General features: G+C 39.6%; 1 protein-coding gene across 9 annotated transcripts in view; it reads left to right on the forward strand.

Moving 5' to 3' along the window:
- Positions 1 to 19,190, forward strand: part of MYRIP (myosin VIIA and Rab interacting protein) — a 448,499-nt gene that overhangs the window by 374,966 nt on the left and 54,343 nt on the right. For 5 of the 9 annotated variants that reach the window (XM_007505045.3, XM_056800212.1, XM_056800213.1 and 2 more), the window contains exons 6-10: positions 91 to 188; positions 409 to 489; positions 1,526 to 1,663; positions 9,700 to 9,877; positions 15,711 to 16,366. In XM_007505045.3, coding sequence (XP_007505107.2) covers positions 91 to 188; positions 409 to 489; positions 1,526 to 1,663; positions 9,700 to 9,877; positions 15,711 to 16,366 — 1,151 coding nt within the window. The remainder of the gene's footprint in view (positions 1 to 90; positions 189 to 408; positions 490 to 1,525; positions 1,664 to 9,699; positions 9,878 to 15,710; positions 16,367 to 19,190) is intronic. The other 4 variants (XM_056800214.1, XM_001369157.4, XM_056800216.1 and 1 more) reach the window with 1 other exon arrangement.

Below are 19,190 nucleotides of genomic sequence, written 5' to 3' on the forward strand. Positions count from 1 at the left end.
AATAAAGGATGATTAAAACCATCCTTTCAACTCAGGAAATATCATATGCCATCTAATGGTAAAATGGTTGTATTTTTATTTCCTGACCAGGACACAGCATGATGGACACCCTGGCTGTAGCCTTGCGTGTTGCTGAAGAGGCTGTGGAAGAGGCCATTTCCAAGGCAGAAGCATCCGGTGACAGTCTGGTAAATGTTCTCTGGTGTGGAATCTCACTGTATCATTGGCCTTCTTAGAGAGTAAGGCCTCCAGTGACTTCATCCTAGGGAGTAAGCTTCCCCTGCTTTATGAAAACCACTGAAAGCCATTTTTAATCTTGTATGATACAAGGAATATGTTGCAAATTCCTTACAGGCGCCATTTTGTGATAGTCTGTATACCTACCAACAACAGCCTGTCTTCTTTTAGGACAAGCAGAACGAAGCTTGTTATCTTCGTGAACACAAGGAGGAGTTGATAGAAGAACTTGCCACCACCATAGTGCAGAAGGTACGCTGCTCTTTCTTTAAAGCAACTATGCCCCTTATGTCCAAGGTATCTGACACATGATAAGGAATTCTAAGAAATGCGTTAATCTTTCTCTCTTCTTCACCTTCCCCATGTTCCCCATGTTCTAACCCACAAAGAACTTTTAATGGTATTTCATTGAATGCTATCTCTTGAAAATAATAACAATAAAAATAATAGCATATATGTAGTACTTTGTTTGCTAAGCATTTTATACATATCTTATTTGATCTTCACAGAAAATGCACCCAACGATCCTTTACAAGGTAGCATCCCCTTGCTTTGGCTTCTGTCCATGGTCCCTGTATAATCTCTGTCCCTCTCCTTGGATCTCCCAGTCACACTTGCTACTGCCCAATCTTAGAGGACAGAAGCAACCAAATGGGCCCCCATATCCAAATGGAACTTACCTTGTATGGCCATCAGACTTTTTCTGCCCCTCTCCTTGGATCTCCCAGTCACACTCAATAACACCCCACCTTAGAGGATAGAAACAGTTCCCAAATGGGCCCCTATATCCAAATGGAACTTACCTTGAATGGCCATCAGACTTTCATTAAAGTTTCTATTGAAACTACCCAGGAAGAACATTGGTTATCACCCCTTGGGGATCATGTATGTAAGATAGAAAGGGACCTTAGAAGTCATCTCCAAGTCAAATGTTGGGGCACTTAAGTTAGTGTTAACTCAAAATGAACAAAGAGAATAAAGAATTCCCTTTTACACCCTACATTTCACAAATAAGGATACTGAGGCCAGGAGAATCCACAGATATACAAAAGAGCAAAACCTATGTAGCCCCACATTCAATACTCTTTCTATTCTACTACACGCTCTTCTATAAAACTGGTCCCAAAGACACCCCTTTTTTTGTACCAAAGTAGACTTGAGACTAGAAACCAAGCCAGTCATCCTGTGCCCCTGTGCACATGCCCCATGTATTTTCAATCAGCAGCTGAGCCTACAAGGTAAAAAAGTCCTTCCAGCAGTCAACCTTCTTTCTTTGAAACCATTTCAGATCATAAGGAAGCAAAAAAGCAAAGAACAGACAGAGAAGGAATCTGATTGGACGCAGCCAAGTAGCAATGCAAGGAAGGTGACTGGTCAGAGGATGCCAGCTTTTCCAGGGGAACAACAAGCATCCTGCTCACTCTTGGTGAGTAACCAGTGGAGATCATCAAAGACACTGGCTTCTACTACCTAGAAAGTGGAAGAAATGGAATCTTGACCCCTCCCTGGCACATGTGGCCATGCCCTCCACACACCCATTCCCTCTATTTATCAACACTTCCCAGGGAGGGTATGTGCATTGTGGAGAGAGTGATCTATAGATTTCTGGGAGGTAATTTACAGATTTATAACTCTTAATGGTATTTCATTAAGTGCTTTCTCTTGGAAACAATAACAATAACAACATTTTGTGGTACTTTGTTTACTAAACATTTTACAAATGTCTCATTTGATCCTTATAGCAGTCCTGATAGTTGGTTGCTATTATTATCCCCAACTGAGGAAACTGAGGGGAAACTAAGGCTTGAGAACTGAAGTGACTTACCTAAGCCTCTCCGGCTACTAAACCTGAATTTAATCTCTTTGGAGAACCTAATTCCTGTTTCAACCCAGGCAAAAACATGGAATGGAGGAAGAGTCTTAGGAAGAAAGTAATCTTTGTTTCCTTTATAACCCTGGGGGTGGGGGTGGGAGATGAAGTGTTTGATTAAAGTTCATCTTTAGGTGCCCATAGTAGGAGGCAGGATTTGAAGTAAGGTCTTCCTGATTCTATGTCCAATTCTCTATTACACAGCCTAGCTTTTCAGCTAAAACAGGCCAGGAAAAATATATACATTAGTGGGTCTTTGAACTAAAAATTGGAGAGGATTCTAACTCACAAAGAACTGAAAACAGAAGCTCTGTTAGCTTTCAGAGAGCCTTGGGGTGTAGAAAATCTCAAGTGCCCTACCATGATATGAAGAACAAATGATTTGGCCAAGAGTGGGAAAAGGTTAACTCTTTTGTTATCTAAAGCCTGACAGTCTGTCAGTCAACAAGCTTTTGTTATATTCTTCTCAGTGCTAAGCCCTGTGGATGCAGAGACCCTGCCTTCTAGGGGCTTACACTCTAATGGGGGAGAAAATGTACAAATAAGTGTGTACATACAAGCTCTATAAAGTGTAAAGGAAAGGTGATCTAACTGGGGAGACATTGGCGGTGAAGTGAGGTGGTAGTGAGGGGGAGACCAGGGAAGATCTCTTTCAAGAGATGAGATTTGAGCTGACTTGGCTGGGGCATTCATCGCCAGACCAGGAATAGTGCTGAGACTTACTATTTCTTCAGAGAAATGATGTGAAATTCTAAAATTTTCACAATTGTATCAATTAAAACCTTTAATTTAAATTTTCTTGCCTAGTGCAAAACCTTGAACTTTCTGACTTCTTTTCTCACTAAAATATAAATTTCCTACATCCAGAGTTATAGAACATTGCCTATAATATCAGGTTTTTTTGTCTTGCTTGATTTTTTTCTCTCTCTTCTTCCTCTTTTTTCCCTTAAAATCTTCTTTCTTACATAGAATGGCTCTTTGGGAGGAAAGAAGAGAGAGTGATATAGGGAAATTTAGGGGAAATAAGAACAAAAGATATCAATAAAATTATGTTTTGGTCTCTGGCTCTCTTCTTGACAGCACCACAATCAGAAAGCTAGGGCTTCTGTGCATGGGTTTAGCAAAGGCAGCATCTATGCCGGAGTTTTGAGGATTCCTTCCATCAGTCTCTTTTCCATTCTGGAGCTGCTTGTAATTGGCACTTAAGAACCAGAAGAAAGGTCTCTTTCCAGGTGTCAAAGGCTGGCCATTATTCTATTATGACTACTTATGTCAGAAGAAGGGAAAGATAGAGCCCAGGGAGACCTCTTTATGCTGCTGTGGTGGGTTTACAGGGATCTGGTGCTCCTCCATGGTTTTCCTGCATATATTTCTATTGTGTTTGCCTTGTATTGGTTATATCATCAAGAAAGTTTGAGTGTCAGAATCTTGCTGTCAAACCCCCTTAGTTTGGGGTACAGACACCACCAAAAAGTTTGAGTAAGAGGATTCTTTATTACAATGTCTACTACATCACTTGGGACAATAGCAGGAAGTTTCATGGAGGGGAAGATGGAAGAAATAAGTATTTATATAGTAACTATTTTATCTTAAGCATCATTCTAAGCATTTTGACAAATATAATCTGAACTGACCCGCACAACAACCTGCAACATAGGTGCTGTTATTGTTCCCATTTTATAGCTAAGGAAACTGAGGTGAAATGAATTAATTACTGAAGGACAAACAATGTCTGAAGACAAATTTGATCTCAGGTCTTCTTGACTCCAAGACCTGTGCTCTATCCATTCCTCTTAAGGAGAAAATGAGACTTTCTGAGTTTATAACATTGGACTATTTCCTATTTTCTAAATCATACCAGCTATGAGGGTGAAGGAACTTGACACCTGGCTTCCTTTCTACTGAACTACTCTCTGAAACCCCAGTTCATCATGGTCCATGGGCCCCGAAGGTGGTCTCCTTCACTTATCTACTGAGAAGATCAAGGTCCGCCAGGAGGTGCTCCCTTAGCATTCCCTCATTTTAAAACTGTTTGCATTGAGCCATCCATTCTCTGACACCTTTCCCTACTATCCCTGGGCTTAAAAGCCAGGAACCTAAGGGCTGAAAGGTAGAACACCTCTGCCTCTGGAGGTTGTGCAGGGAAGGATATGGCAGCTCACAGTTTTTAAGGTCAGTAAAGCCAAACAAGAGGTGCCATGATGTAACTATAATGCTGGTGTTAAGTGTCCTGGGAGGAATCAGCTCCAGGAAATACATAGAAGGAGGGCGGTCATCCCATTAGAGGAGAGATGAAGCTGTAAGAAGCATGCAGAAACTAAAAATGATTCACATCTCCCATTTCACATTCATTCTGGACATCATGATCTGTGCTCCATAGAAGGGAGAGAGAATGGAATGGTTTATATTATGTTATTATGTTCTCTCTCTCTCTCTCTCTCTCTCTCTCTCTCTCTCTCTCTCTCTCTCTCTCTCTCTCTCTCTCTCTCTCTCTCATTTCTCTCTCTCCTCTCTCTCTCTGTCTGTCTCTTTGTCTCTCTGTTTCTGTCTCTCCATCCTCTCTCTCTCTCTCTCTCTCTCTCTCTCTCTCTCTCTCTCTCTCTCTCTCTCTCTCTCTCTCTCTCTCTCTCTCTCTCTCTCTCTCTCTCTCTCTCTCTCTCTCTTTCTCTCTCTCTCTCTCATTTCTCTCTCTCTCATCTCTCTCTCTCCTCTCTCTCTCTGTCTGTCTCATAGCTATAGCTGCACAGCTAAGATATATGTAGAATGACACTATGATCCTAAAATCAGTACATATGCTACTCTATTTCAGAGTGATTGTGAAGAAAGCATCATAAAAATTAAGATACTTTGCAAATGTGAGTTATTCACCAAACTCATGGGACTCTTCATATTTATTTTATGTAATGATATCATAGAAATCAGTATGCAAGTATTAGCACCCATGACAAAGGATGCCCTGTGAAGACAGGATCAATATATTCTTGTGCTGCCTCTCTATTGTGCCTAGTAGATGATACTTTTGCAAATATTAAACACTTAAAAATGTTTGCTAAAATAATAATATAATCGGCAGAACAATGCAAATGGAAATTTATTTTTATTGAATCATTGTAGGATGACAACTGCTGGCACAGAAATATTCTGTCTAACTATTGATTGGCTCTACAAAAATAATATGTTGGTTGAAATCAGGGAAGAGCTTAATCAGAACAATATTATCCAGGCAATGGTACAACAATGAGCTGCCTCAAGAACTCCTTTAAACTGTCCTGGATTTGCTTTCCTCTGTATACCCAATCAGATCTTGCCTACCTCCAGTCTCAGCCCTTCCCATGGATAATAGCAGTATTCTCTGTGTTTGGGGTCCTCAGTGCCTAACATACATCCTTGCACATAGATGAAGACTGAATTTTCCAAAATTAAAATTGGTTTGTTTATAAAACATTATCATCAGGTGTATTATTGGGAAATGACTTGTGTCGGACAGCATTATTTTAAGGAATGGCAAGACTAGAAAAAGAGAGTAGGTCACTTCAATAAAATCAAATGTCTACTAGAAGGATAGAGGGATTTGCAAAGCAATAGGCAAGGGCAAACTTGATTTTCATCTACTTAAGAGGAAAAATTGCTGTCAAACACCAGCATCCAATTGCATTCAGATAATGACTAGATCAATGATAAATCATCTTTTTATATTTCTCTTAAATGTTTGGACAGGACCTCTCTTTGAAATCACTCTGTTAACCAGGATTACTATAGGGACTTGAAAACACTATAGTTGAGAAATGTTTGATAAAATGGTAGTTACTCTGTGCCAAGAATTAGACTAGACACTATAAAGGAAAGATAAGAAGTATAAAATGTGGTACTTGCCTTCAATGAGTGGCAGTGGGAGAAAGCTCAAAGACTTCAAGAAGACGGTGGTTCAAATCTCACCTCTAGCACTTAATAGCCACATGGCCCTGAGTAAGTCACTTGACATAACTGAGCCTCAGTTTCTTCCCTACAAAGTGTGAATAATAATCCCTGCAGTGCCTACCTTCTAGAATTGTTGTGAAGATCAAATGAAACAATGTTTTTCAAGTACTATATAAATGTCAGCTATTCATAATATGTATTGGTTTTGTGGATGAGTTAAGACTTGAATGCTTGAAACAATTAGAGAACAAAAAGTACAAGACAGTTCATTTTATACTAAGTACAAAAACTGTGCTGCAGACACTAAGTGCTAGAATTATTCAGAGGAAATAAAAAAGCTATTTGGTTAGACATACAGAGGAAGACTTCATGGAAGAAGTAAAACTTTCTAGGTTTTCAAGAATGGCTAGGATTTGAATGGACAGAAAAGAAAAAGGAGGGCATCTGGGTTTGATGAGACTTAAGGAGTAAATTTCTTTTAAATTTGTGATTCAGATTTTTTACTAATTCTAACTGGTCTTCTCTGTCATTAGAAGGCATTTGTGAGGTTTGACTATAGATAGATAGATAGATAGATAGATAGATAGATAGATAGATAGATAGATAGATAGATAGACTTTGATGGATTTTTCCAAAGCATATCATGTACAGTGGGAAAAAACCAACAACTTTTTTTCAAATGACAGAGGCACCTTATTTAGTAACACTAGCTGTGTGGTGCCTCATTTCCTACCAAACATTCATCAGGGCCACTTGTCATAAGAGAAGGAAACAGAGACTGATGACACCATCTGTTTGTCATTAGGGCTAACTATATCAACAATGAAGCCTAGTTGCCTGACTCAGGATCTGAGCTCAAAGAGTAAATTATTTCCTATTATGTTCAAACTTCTCAAAGCAAGAATAGAACAAATTCACTCTCCCCCTTAAACTAATTAGTGAAATACCAGCTGGAAATGGCTTTAAGTATCCTTTCAAAATGTTGACTAAGGGAAAAATCTCCAATTTCACTCCTATAGACCACTAAAGCAAAAATTGACAAGCAATGAAAGATTATTTTTATTTTTATTATCTTTATTTCTATAATAAATATTATTATATTTTATTTCTATCTTTATTTATAAAATATTATTTTATTTCTATTCATGTTATTACATGAATAGAATTTTGAGTTACATTTGGTCCTGATTGAGAACTTTAACTGTCCCCTGGAGTTTCAAAAGTTCCCCTTAATTTTGTTTTGTCTAAATAAATACCCTTGTAAGGAAGGCAGGGAGAAAAGGAAGTAAAGAGAGAGAAAAATAAGAGAAACCGTGTAAGACATGGAATGAGAGAATGGATAAGTGGAATCCACTGAGGGATAATTAGGATAGGGTCTACAAACCACAAGACTGTATGATTGAAATAACCAAATCATTCCTCACAACTTTACTAGTCAATGATCAAGAAAATATGAAGTTATGGTGCCACCTCCTGGACAGTAAATTCTTTAGTTAACTGATGGGAAAAATTGGTTTCTGTTCAATAAGCAAATTCTGATCGCCTATTGTATACAAGGTATCATTCAAGGTACTGAAGAAGGGTTGATCTATTTTTATGATTTCATTGCCACAAAAAACTCCCAGGGATAAAACTCTACTGATACAGATTGAGACTTAATCAGCATTTAAGAGTTAGACAATTTCCTGGAGTACTGACAGATTGATTGGCTTGTTCAGGATCACACTACTAATATTTTTCAGAGACCCTAAATCCTTCTGTACTTTTTCATCTCACAATATAAATATACTCCCCAGGGGTTTCTAGATGATGGCTATACTTTCCTTCCTTAACAATGATACCCAGCTGTGAGTTGAACGTGGCTATTGGTTCCTAGGTGGGATCTACTCATATGATAGGTAGGTAGGTAAGTAGGTAGATAGATAGATAGATAGATAGATAGATAGATAGATAGATAGATAGATAGATAGAGATAATCAGCAGATTTTTTAATTCCATAAATCATTTGAATGCTTTCTGCGATCCTAGAAACCTACCTTCATTCTCCCCTGCTTATTGGATTGAAAAAAGCAAACTCTTAATTAATAAATCTAGTACCTTTAATTAACAACTAGGATTAGCCCTCACAATTTACATGAAAAATGTAGCTTCCTATATCTTGATGATAAGTCTGTGGTCATCAGCATGTGAATAAATAATAGCTATTCTAATGATATTTGTTTGGGAGAGTTTGATATAGTAAAAGAGTTTGATGAAACTACATTTCTTAAGGTTTCCAGGGAGCCTGAAAACTTTGGAATTCCCCTATATAATAGGGGAATTCTCAATTGGAAAATATAGTTTTACATGATGGAATTAGAGTTAATAATAGTAGGAAAGTCTCCCCATATACACATAAATACTAATAGTTTTGCCAGCCAATCTTGATAGATTACAATCTTGACCAGATTACAGCCAAAAATAGACCAAAAGGATTTTCCAATCAAATCCCCTCTGACACACACACACACACCCACACACACACACACACACACACACACAATTGCTATCTATATATTATTCATATATATTTGTAAATTCACTATATCTGTGAATGTAGTAACACATGAATACCCAAATGGCCATATGCATATACATATCTATGTACTTAAACTCACTGTACTGAAACTTTGGGGATACATACATTCAAATATACACATATGTATACATATATGACACATATAAAACATTATAATATATAATGTTTTTATATTAACGTTTTCTATGTAGAAATGACAGTTAACGTCATGGAAAGATGATAAAATTACCAATTGCTAAACAGTAATTAAGTGCTTAATACATGCCAGGCATTGTACTGAGTAATGCAGATACAAAAAAGAAAAAGACAGTCTTTACCCTCAAGAAGCCTCATCATCTGAGAGAGGCAAACTGCCATAGAGATAGGCATAGACAGACAGACAGGCAGAGACAGAGACAGAGACAGATAGAGGAGGAACAGACAGACAGAGAGAGAGAAGAAAAGAGGGCTTAGACTAGAATCTTGGAGAATACTGCCAGATAGAGGGCATGATGTGGATGATGACCCAGCAAAGGAAACTAGTAGGAGGCCAACCAGGAGAGTAGTGCCTTCCTTCCCAAATTGCTTTGCATTTAACTAATTTGTATATATTTGAATTTACTGACTTTGGTTTTAGGCTATATATTTAAATTTTGTTCCAGTTAAAAAGCATTTATTTTGTCTCTTTACTAACTATCCTCCACTGGAATAGAAAAGAAAAAAAGAAAACAGTCCTTTTAACCAAGATGCATAAACCAAACAAACAATAACAACTTAAAGACAAATAAACTTGAAAGACTTTAGAATGCGGTTCAAGTCAGTGATCAATCAGGATTCTAGGAGTCCCATGAAAAGCAGGCTACCTACCTTCTGCCAGAGTGGTGAATATATATGTATGTATACGTATGTATATAAATTTATGTCCTTGCCTCCTCCACGAGAATGTACACTTTTTGTGAATCAAAATTGTTTCATTCTTTGTAGTTTTATCCCCAATGATTTAGCATAGTGCCTGGCACATAGTAGGTGCTTGGTAAAGTGAACTGATTGATCAATTGCCATAATTCACCTGAAAAGTTGGCAGCTGTTCCCTGTAAGACACCATCTCTTATTTCAGCAGAGATCCCAGTCTGCATTCTCCCTAACTGGTCAAGAGGCTCCAAGCAAGGAGTCGAAGGTCTCAGCACCCCTGGAGACCCTGTGGGCAGAGCAGAGAGTCCAGGAGCAGAAACCAAAGGAACAAGAACATGCTGCCTTACCCAGCTGGAAGAGCATGGACAGACTGGATGAGACAAGTAAGCATTTTATTTATTAATTTTTTTGTTTATTTTTTTAAACCCTTACTTTCCATCTTGGAGTCAATACTGTGTACTGGATCTAAGGCAGAAGAGCGGCAAGGGCTAGGCAATGGGGGTCAAGTGACTTGCCCAGGGTCACACAGCTGGGAAGTGTCTGAGGCCGGATTTGAACCTAGAATCTCCCGACTCTAGGTCTGACTTTCAATCCACTGAGCCACCCAGCTGCCCCCCAAGTAACCATTTTAATACATTTACAGTAGATCTACATCTTTGCAAAGGGATCTGTAGTTGCTGATTAGCTTCCATACCAGGAACTTTAAATATGAGTCCAAAATCATTTTCTCATTGTTCAGATGCTGAAGCCCACTGAGTCCCAGTGAGCTTGTTGGCCATAGCAACAAATGCCACACTCTCCATTCTTTCAAGCAAGGTCTTAAAGTGACCAGTGAGAATGGAGGACTTCTCCAAGGCACAAGTGCTCCTAGCCCAGAGCTTTCTATACCTCCATCAGCTCAAAAGATAGTCATAATGGTAGCTCATGATAACAACAGACCTTTATATTCATGATAGGATATTCCCACAATAATCCTGGGAGGTTATTCCCATTTTATAAATGAGGAAACTGAGGTACAAAAGTCTAAGTACCTTGCCTGATGCCAACTCCACTACTCTTTTCACCATATCCCACTACCTAGTAATAACTTCCTATTCAGTTAATGGTCAGCATTTGAAATCTAACTGATAGGCACATCCAAGTCTTAGGCTGTCTGTCCTTCCCATAGTTTCTCATGCCTTGTTCCTACTTCCCAATTTGATATGACAACTATTTGGGGCAATACATAGACCAGGAATTGAAATCCAGCCTCAGACTCTTACTAGCTATGTGACTCTGGGCAAGCCATTTAACCTTTTGTACTTCCTCATCTGTAAAATGGGGATAACAATAGCACCTACCTCCTAGAGTCATTATGAGAAACAAAAGAGATAATATATATATATATATATATATATATATATATATATATATATATATATATATATATATAAAGTACTTGGAAACCCTTAAAGCAATATATAAATGCAGGCTGTTGTTGTTATTATTATTATTTCAAAATAATCCCATTCTTGACTTTTCCATATGGGATAATGCACAATCAAAGCATATTCTATCTATAAGGAGACCTTCACCATCATTTAGCTCACCACTCCATCTTGTAGGTTGGGAACTAGAGGCCAAAGACTTGTCCAATGTCACTTGCCTACCTAGGGATGGAGAGCACATTCCAACCTCAGGTTCTTAATATTGGTTGTGTTCTCCTATATGGTTGTTGTATACAGAATACTTTGGCAACCTTAAAAATGCAACAAAAATAGGGGCTATTACTCAGATTGCTATTAATTTTTAATAATAATATTATAAAATGATTATGATGTATAATTATAATATATACATTCAATAATATCATTAATATCTTAATGAGGGTGTTCATAACGAAGCAAGGCAGACTTGTGTATTTAATCTTAATATGTATGTACAAAAACTTTACTTTCTTAGAGGGTATTTAAAAAAAAGGAAAAGGAGGGTCTGCATCTCAGAAGGTCCCACCAATATTTCCTGAAGAACGTCTGGCTCTGGGCATTCTGGTGCTGGCACTGTTGAGCATTTTAACACATGAGGTCCCCAGTGGTGGTCTAATTTTTTTAATAACGGAGCAAATGATCTCCAGAGGCCATTTCTCCATTAAACAGCATCAAAATAGAAGAAGAAAGGCAGCCTCTGGGGACTAGAACAAGTCCCCTCAATTTATTGATGAATGTTGTTCTGTTTTTTTTTATATTGTTGTTTATGCTTCAGGAGAGGAATTGGTCAAAAAGGTCCATTAATCTAGAGCACCTGCCAGCCACCAGGCACTACAAGATCAAGGAAACTTCATGTTCACATTCTTGGCAGTTCTAAGAGAATGCCCCCACCCTAAAGGATATCAATGCTTCACTTTGGCCCCATGTGTTCCATGCCAGAGGGAGAGGGGTTTTGTCCTTTGTCCACAGCTTCTCTCTTTGTCTTCTTATAGCCAGTTATCCCTCCTACCACAGTGTATGTGAAGAGAATTCCCATGGCAGATTTTATTTAAATCCCTCCATGAAAGGCACGATGTCTGACCTCTGCAGCTCACGAGTTCTGTAGCTTTGAAAAATGTGATTTGAGAGTCTCACCCATGTTCATACCACCTAGTGATGTGATGTTCCAAGCCAATGGAAGAAAATCCCAGAGTAGGGGCAAAGGCAGCTTTGCCATTTGGAATGAACATAATACCCAATCTCATTCCTAAAGGGTCCTGAGGTTGATTAGAGCAGGAGTATCAAACTCAAATAGCAATGGATCTCTTTAGGCTGCATATTGACTTAGAAAACCACATATTAATGTCATCTGTGTTGTATTGTCTTTCTATTTATTTTGTTAAATATTTCTCTGTTTATTTTATTCCTAATTCATATCCTTTATCTATAATTTATATAATTATTTATTATTAAATTATATTTTAAGCTGATTCTGGACTTTTTAACAAATTAATAAGATAGAGAGAACAAGCCTTTTTATCCCCATTTTATTGAGGAGGAAATGAAGGATAAGAAAGGTGAGATGGTATGCTCCTACTGCTAGGTGTCAGAGCTATAATTCAAAGCCTAGTGTCTCCTGCCAAGTCTCCTACCATGGTCATTCCATGATAAGATCAGTATGTTTGCTTAGTGTTTTGACATGAAACTCTCCTCTAATACATTTACAGGATTATAGGTTTAGAACTGGAAAGACATTAAAGGTAATCTCTTCCATCTTTCTCCTTTTACAAATTTACCCTGCCCTACCCCAGTTAAGAGAAGCAACATGGCAGCCTTAAAAGTAGATTTAGAGTTTCAAAGGTCTGAATCCCAGCATGGAAACTCACTTTACTGCTCTGACCCACAGTTTCTTCATCTATAACAAAGGGATAATAATGTACTACTTTTTAAAACATAGTAATAACAAAAATTAATATTTTATAGCACTTTCACTGTCTTCTCATTTTTTAGTTGTGGAAACTGAGGCTCAGAGGTTAACTAACTTGCCCAGGATCACAGTTTCTTTGTGTTTGAGATGGGACTCAGAAGTCAGGCTTTCCTGACTCCAAGTCCTGTGCTCTATCCACTATACCACCTACCTGCCCCACAAAATAGAGTTATGATTATATTATGATCCAATTCGATGTGTATTCAATAATATGAGCGCCACTCACTGTACATAATACAGATAAGGGGAGGCAGGACATGCTAGCTAGAGAAATAGTCCTGAACCTGGGGAGACCAAAGTTCATACCCCATTTCTGATCTATACTCTCTCTAGGGGCGAGTCATTAACCTCTTTCTATTCCCAGGCAACTATCTAAGACTTAAAGGTGAAGAGAGAAAGAGAGAGTTTAATGAGGAGAGTTTCTTGGCTTTAATGGAGAGAGTTTCCTCCCTGGGCGTTCCTTATACTAATGAAATCACAAATCTTGTTCATAAATAAATTTATACATACACACACACACACACACACACATGTGCGCGCGTGCATAGTGGGCACTTGACTCTGGGCAAACCACTTAACTCTTCAGTGCTCCCAGGCAAGACTGTAAGACAGGAAGATGTCAAGAAGAAATATTGTTAGAGAATCCTCAATGGAACTTCCCTATTAATGTTAGATATAGATATTATAAAAATTGAATTTATATCTCTAATAATAAAAATATTATAGCTTAGGAAGTTTATTAAATGATCATTAGAAATCAAGGAATAAAGAGGATACAAAATAAAAACTACAAGCCCATGGCTGGTCAGCCATTTTTAAAATCCCCACTTACCACCATCACTGCTGATTGCTGTATCATGCTCAAAAGAGAGGACGTGGGAGGAGTTACCACCAGTTAAATACCAATAATGTGATTCTGCCAACATGGAGACAAAGGAAAGATTATAGGGAATTTTGGGAAATACTAAGGACTTCTGGGGAATTAAGTCAAAGGTTCAAATCTCCATTTATACAAAATAGATATAGCTATAAATATAGATATATAGATTTAGATGTGTGTCATAGCTATTATATTACACTGGCACATGTATGTAGCATGTCATATGTGTTACATATCCACATGTTCATGCTCTGTGCACACATGCATATTAATGTGTGTATAACTGTGTGTTATATGTGCATTGTATGTATACATGGTCATACATGTGCATGCATGCCCATACTTGTATGTGTATACACATGATATCTAAACATGTATGTGTGTGCATATATTCAGATATACACAATAAGGCATTTATACATTTTTGACATTCCTAGACAATTTATGTTATAATTTCCACTCATATAAAAAAAGCACTTTCATAGGAGGATGGCTTAAGTGGCTTAAGTCCAGGGAATGGAGACTGCGTGGTACAAATGCATTTTCAAGACCAGCCAAACAACAGAATGAAATCAGAACCCAGCTGAGTGGGCTAAGCTCCTTGACTGGAAACCAAAGCAATCAGATCCCAAATCCCTTCCCGCTGTTGAGTTCCATTCCATATGGATGTAGGTGGGATGCCATTATGCCAGGCGTCACAGGGAGTTACAGACACACAAAAGGCAGAGGAGTTTGTCGTCTCCCTGTGTGTTGGGGGAGTCAGGTAATGCCTCAGTGGTTTAATTTGTGAGTACGGCTACCCAGGGAGACCAGATTAAGATCTGACCTCTGGACCCTAAAGCTGAATTGGCCATCCCACCCCCTGCTCTACGAGTCAGAACCGTCCTTACCGCCCTTAGAGCACCTGTGCTAGGTAGGACTTAATGGGATCTCTTGTATTTTTCTTATCTCTCACATTCAAGTTCAATCTAGAGAGGAGTGAAAATTATAATAGGATCAAGGTGGCAACCTGTACAATATGTCATGTAAAAAAAAGGGGGAATTTATTAGATCTCTCCAACTCTGAAATCCTGTTGTTCTAGTTGTACACATGGGAACTGCCTATAAAGCTTTTAAGACCAGCTCAATTATTTCCTCACCCCTCTCCCTGCTAGCTTTTATCCTTCTTCCCCAGCATTCTGAGACGGCTATAGTCTCTTTCCTAAAAACATAAGGTGCTCAGTTCTTCTCAGAAAGAGGATGGTCATAGATTTGTAGTAGACTTCTGGAGGCCTTTCCTCAACTTGAGGTCCCACAAACAGTCTACTTTGGGGCAGAGGGGAGGTTAAGAAAGACAATGGGGAAAAAAAGCTTGTCCTTAGCTCCCCTACGTGTCAGAAGAATAGCCTCCTACTACTCTGCCTACAGAGAAGTGCAATACCATAGTGCTCTCTACTAGTTGATCCTCCAGAAGAAAAGGAAGACTGGATAGAGAGAATAAAAGAGGCAGCAGAAGCAAGAGGCACCTCCTCTTATGGCTCACCAAAGGGAAAGAGAACAAGATCAAGAAAGCCCAGATCTCAAAGCCTTGCCCACTCCTGTTGGCCAAATCAGTTGATGTCCTAGTTCCTGCTAGGATACAGAGCTCTTCCTCAGCTCCTCCCTCTGGGGCTCCATCATGATCTTAGAGCCTACATTCAAAGTTCTGGCAGAGAGGTCAGTTTAGAACAAAGGAGCTCATATAAGTTTCTGTTCATAAAGCTCTCCATCCATCCTGCTAATGATTTGAGCCAAGTGAAGGTCAGTTGGCACCATTCTTCCCCTTCCCCATTGCAGACACCTAGAAGTCAGTTATTTACTGTGTCATTGCCAAGAATGGCTGAGCAGAGGATGCCTCATTAGGTGTTTCTTTTTCTTCTGTCTAGATCCGGAGGACCCTGTTTTGCAAAGTGCTGATGGGAACTGGGTAGCCTTGAAGAATAAGCTGTTTCCTCATCACCGCCTGTTGGCCAAATCCAAGAGCCAGGCTTTCCAGGCTCTGGAGAAGGAGTCCAGTGTGGTGTCTGCCTATGATGAGATGGGCTCAGACAGTGAGGATGACTTTGACTGGAATATGACCCTGAACAAGCTCCACCAGAGACCCCAGAGCCTGTCGGAAAATTCCTACTCCACCGATTCCCCGCACCATACCGAGTGGGCTTATGGCCACGACCAGTGTCCCCGAGGAATGTCCCCCTCCTCTGGTCTCTACACCAATACCGAGGCCATGTGCTCTGACTCAGAGACTTCTTCGGTGAGCTCTTCCAGAGAAGTCCAAGGGCCAGCCAAGAGACCCTGGCTCCAGAGAAAACCTCCCAGCAACCACTCCTTAGAAAAAGCACACCTACAAGGAGGGCTGGATGTGAACTTCAACCCCCAAGCCACTGACACCCAGGACTCAGACAGCAGTGAGGCTGAGGCCACTCACCATACAGCCGACAAGCGGTCAAGGAGGTGGAGGAGGAATAAGCTGGCCTCCGAGGAGCTGGGCGAAGAACAGCCCCCTACCCAAAGCCATGAGAAAGATTCAGACTCGAATCAGGTAAGAGTTCTATAGCCTACTAACATTAAGTATGAGAGAAGGGGAAGCTGGGTGGCCAGACCTGGAAATGGGAGACCCTGGGTTCAAATCTGGTCTCTTTATACCTTATAGCTGTGTGACCCTGGTCAAGTCATTTAACCTCCATTGCCTAGCCCTTACTGCTCTTCTGCCTTAGAACCAACACTCAGTATTGTTTCCAAGACAGATGCTAATGCTTTAAAAGGGAAGGATTTAAGAGAGTTGGTCCCAAAGGCAGGAAGACTGGAGTTCAAGCTCTGTCTCTGGCATACTAACTGTAAGACCCCAGGCAACTTTCTTAATCTCTTCATTGATTTGATCAACTCTGAAGTCCTAAATTATACAGAAGGTGCTGGTTTCCATATTGAGAGCTCCCTAAGCAGTGAAATCACAGGATCAGGCTCTGCCCCTACCCTTATTTTTAAAATTTTAGATCACAACTTTCAGAATGCTATTAACCCATTCAAAAACCCTCAATAGCTACTCATCACCTATGGAATAAAGCCCATACTTTTGGGTCAGGTCTTGAAGGACTTCTACAACTTTGCCTGAACCTAACTATACAGACTTATTTCCTGCTGCTCCCCTATAAGAACCCTTTATTTCAGCCAAATTGGTCTACTCAAAGTCTACTTAACATGCCACATACATCTACCCCTCCACCATCTTTGTTGCTCGTGCAACAAATATTAACAGTAGCATAGAGCAATTTACTTATCTTTATGCAATTTTATTGATTAATTGAGAAAATTTTCCATGGTTACATGATTCATGTTCTTTCCCTCCCCTCCTTCTACCCCTCTCCAATAGACAACAAGAAATTCCACTGGGTTTTACATGTGTCATTGGTCCAGACCTATTTACATATTGTTGATGTTTGTACTAGAGTGATCATTTAGAGTCTACATCCCCAGTCATATCCCCCTCAACCCATGTGATCAAGCAGTTGTTTTTCTTCTGTGTTTCTACTCCCACAGTTCTTTCTCTGGATGTAGATGGTGTTCTTTCTCATAAATCCCTCTGAATTGTTCTGGATCACTGCATTGTCACTAATGGAGAAATCCATTACGTTCAATTGAACCACAGTGTACACTCTGTGTACAATGTTTTCCTGGTTCTGCTCCTCTCACTCTGCATCAATTCCTGAAGGTTGTTCCAGTCCCCACGGAATTCCTCCACTTTATGATTCCTTTGAGCACAATAGTATTCCATCACCAACATATACCACAATTTGTTCAGCCATTTCCCAATTGAAGGGCATCCCCTCGTTTTCCAATTTTTGGCCACCACAAAGAGTGCAGCTATGAATATGCTTGTACAAGTCTTTTTCCTTATTATCTCTTCGGGATACAAACCCAGCAGTGCTATGGCTGGATCAAAGGGCAGACAGTCTTTTATCGCCCTTTGGGCATAGTTCCAAATTGCCCTCCAGAATGGTTGGATCAATTCACAACTCCACCAGCAAGCATAGAGCAATTTAAAGAGAGCTAGCTCTGGAGTCAAAGGACCCAGGTTCAAAACCCACCTCTGACACTGTTTTGTGTTAAGTTGGTCATCCTTTAGCCTCTATGGGCCTCAGTATACTTAACCGTAAAATCAGGGTGTTGATTAGGTGATCTCTCAGGGCTCTTTCATTTCTTCAGCTCTAATCAATCATATGGGTTTACAGATGTACAGTGCCTTTTAAGTGGCATGCAATTTGCTTAACCTCTTCTCACAGGGGATGTCTTCTACTCTCTGGCTCCCGAATCCCATCTCTACCCATCTCTCTGAAATTCCCCCTCCTCCAGGAAACTTTTCTGACTGCTCAAACACACAGTAATCCCTTCTTTCTGAGGAAGCCTTAATCCAAAAGCACTTTTGTTGAAACCATTCATAGAATGATACTCTAAAACCTGGAAGGAACATGAAAGGTCTTTCTTTATGGAGAAAGAAATGGAGGCTCAGAGAAACTGCCATTTGCTACAAATAATTGATCATAGGAATACAAGACCATGGGGATCTCAATTTTAAAGCTTGAAGGGATTTTAGAGGCTATTGAGCCCCACTCCATCATTTTACAGATGAAGAAACTGAGGATTTAGGACATTTAATGACTTGCCTAGGGTCACAAAGCTAGTGTCCCAAGTTGGATTTGAACCCAAGTCTTCCTGACTCATGAGTTCATAACCTAGCCATATTTTCCCATGACCCTCCTCACAGATAAGAAAAACTAAAACTTGCAGAGGTTAATGATTTACCCAGGGTCACAGAACCAACATTTACACCCAGGTCCTCTGATTTCATACCCCAGCCCTCTTTCTATCACATTTGCACTTTCCCTCATTCCAGCTCTTCAGAACTTTGCTAATGTTGAATTAAATTCAACACAGTCAACTTTTGTGTAGAACCTACTATGACATGGTGAAAGATACAAAGAGGAAAGCAAAATGGCTCTTACTCCCAAAGAGCTTAAATTCTGCTGTGGGGGTGGTGGCATGGATAAAAAATAGCAGCAAGTAAGTGTAGATGTGGTGATGTGAGCAAGGTAAGGAGAAAACTGACAAGTTGGAGGATGTCAGAAAAGACTTCACAAAGGGAGGTGATGGACGAGCTAAGCTTAGACAGGATCCTAAAAGGAAGAAGCAAGGAGGAAATACATTCTGCTCAAGGAGCCACCCAGATCATGGAGGTGAGAATTTGAATTCTGAACTTGGGAGATGGCGAGTTGTCAGTTTGGCAAGAACATAAAGGCGATAAAAGTAAATGATGTGTAAAAAGTGAGGGCAGAGAAATATGAGCTCAGGACAGTCAAAAACTTAAATCT

This window comes from Monodelphis domestica, chromosome 5 (genome assembly GCF_027887165.1).
Source record: "Monodelphis domestica isolate mMonDom1 chromosome 5, mMonDom1.pri, whole genome shotgun sequence".
Taxonomy (NCBI): Eukaryota; Metazoa; Chordata; class Mammalia; order Didelphimorphia; family Didelphidae; genus Monodelphis; species Monodelphis domestica.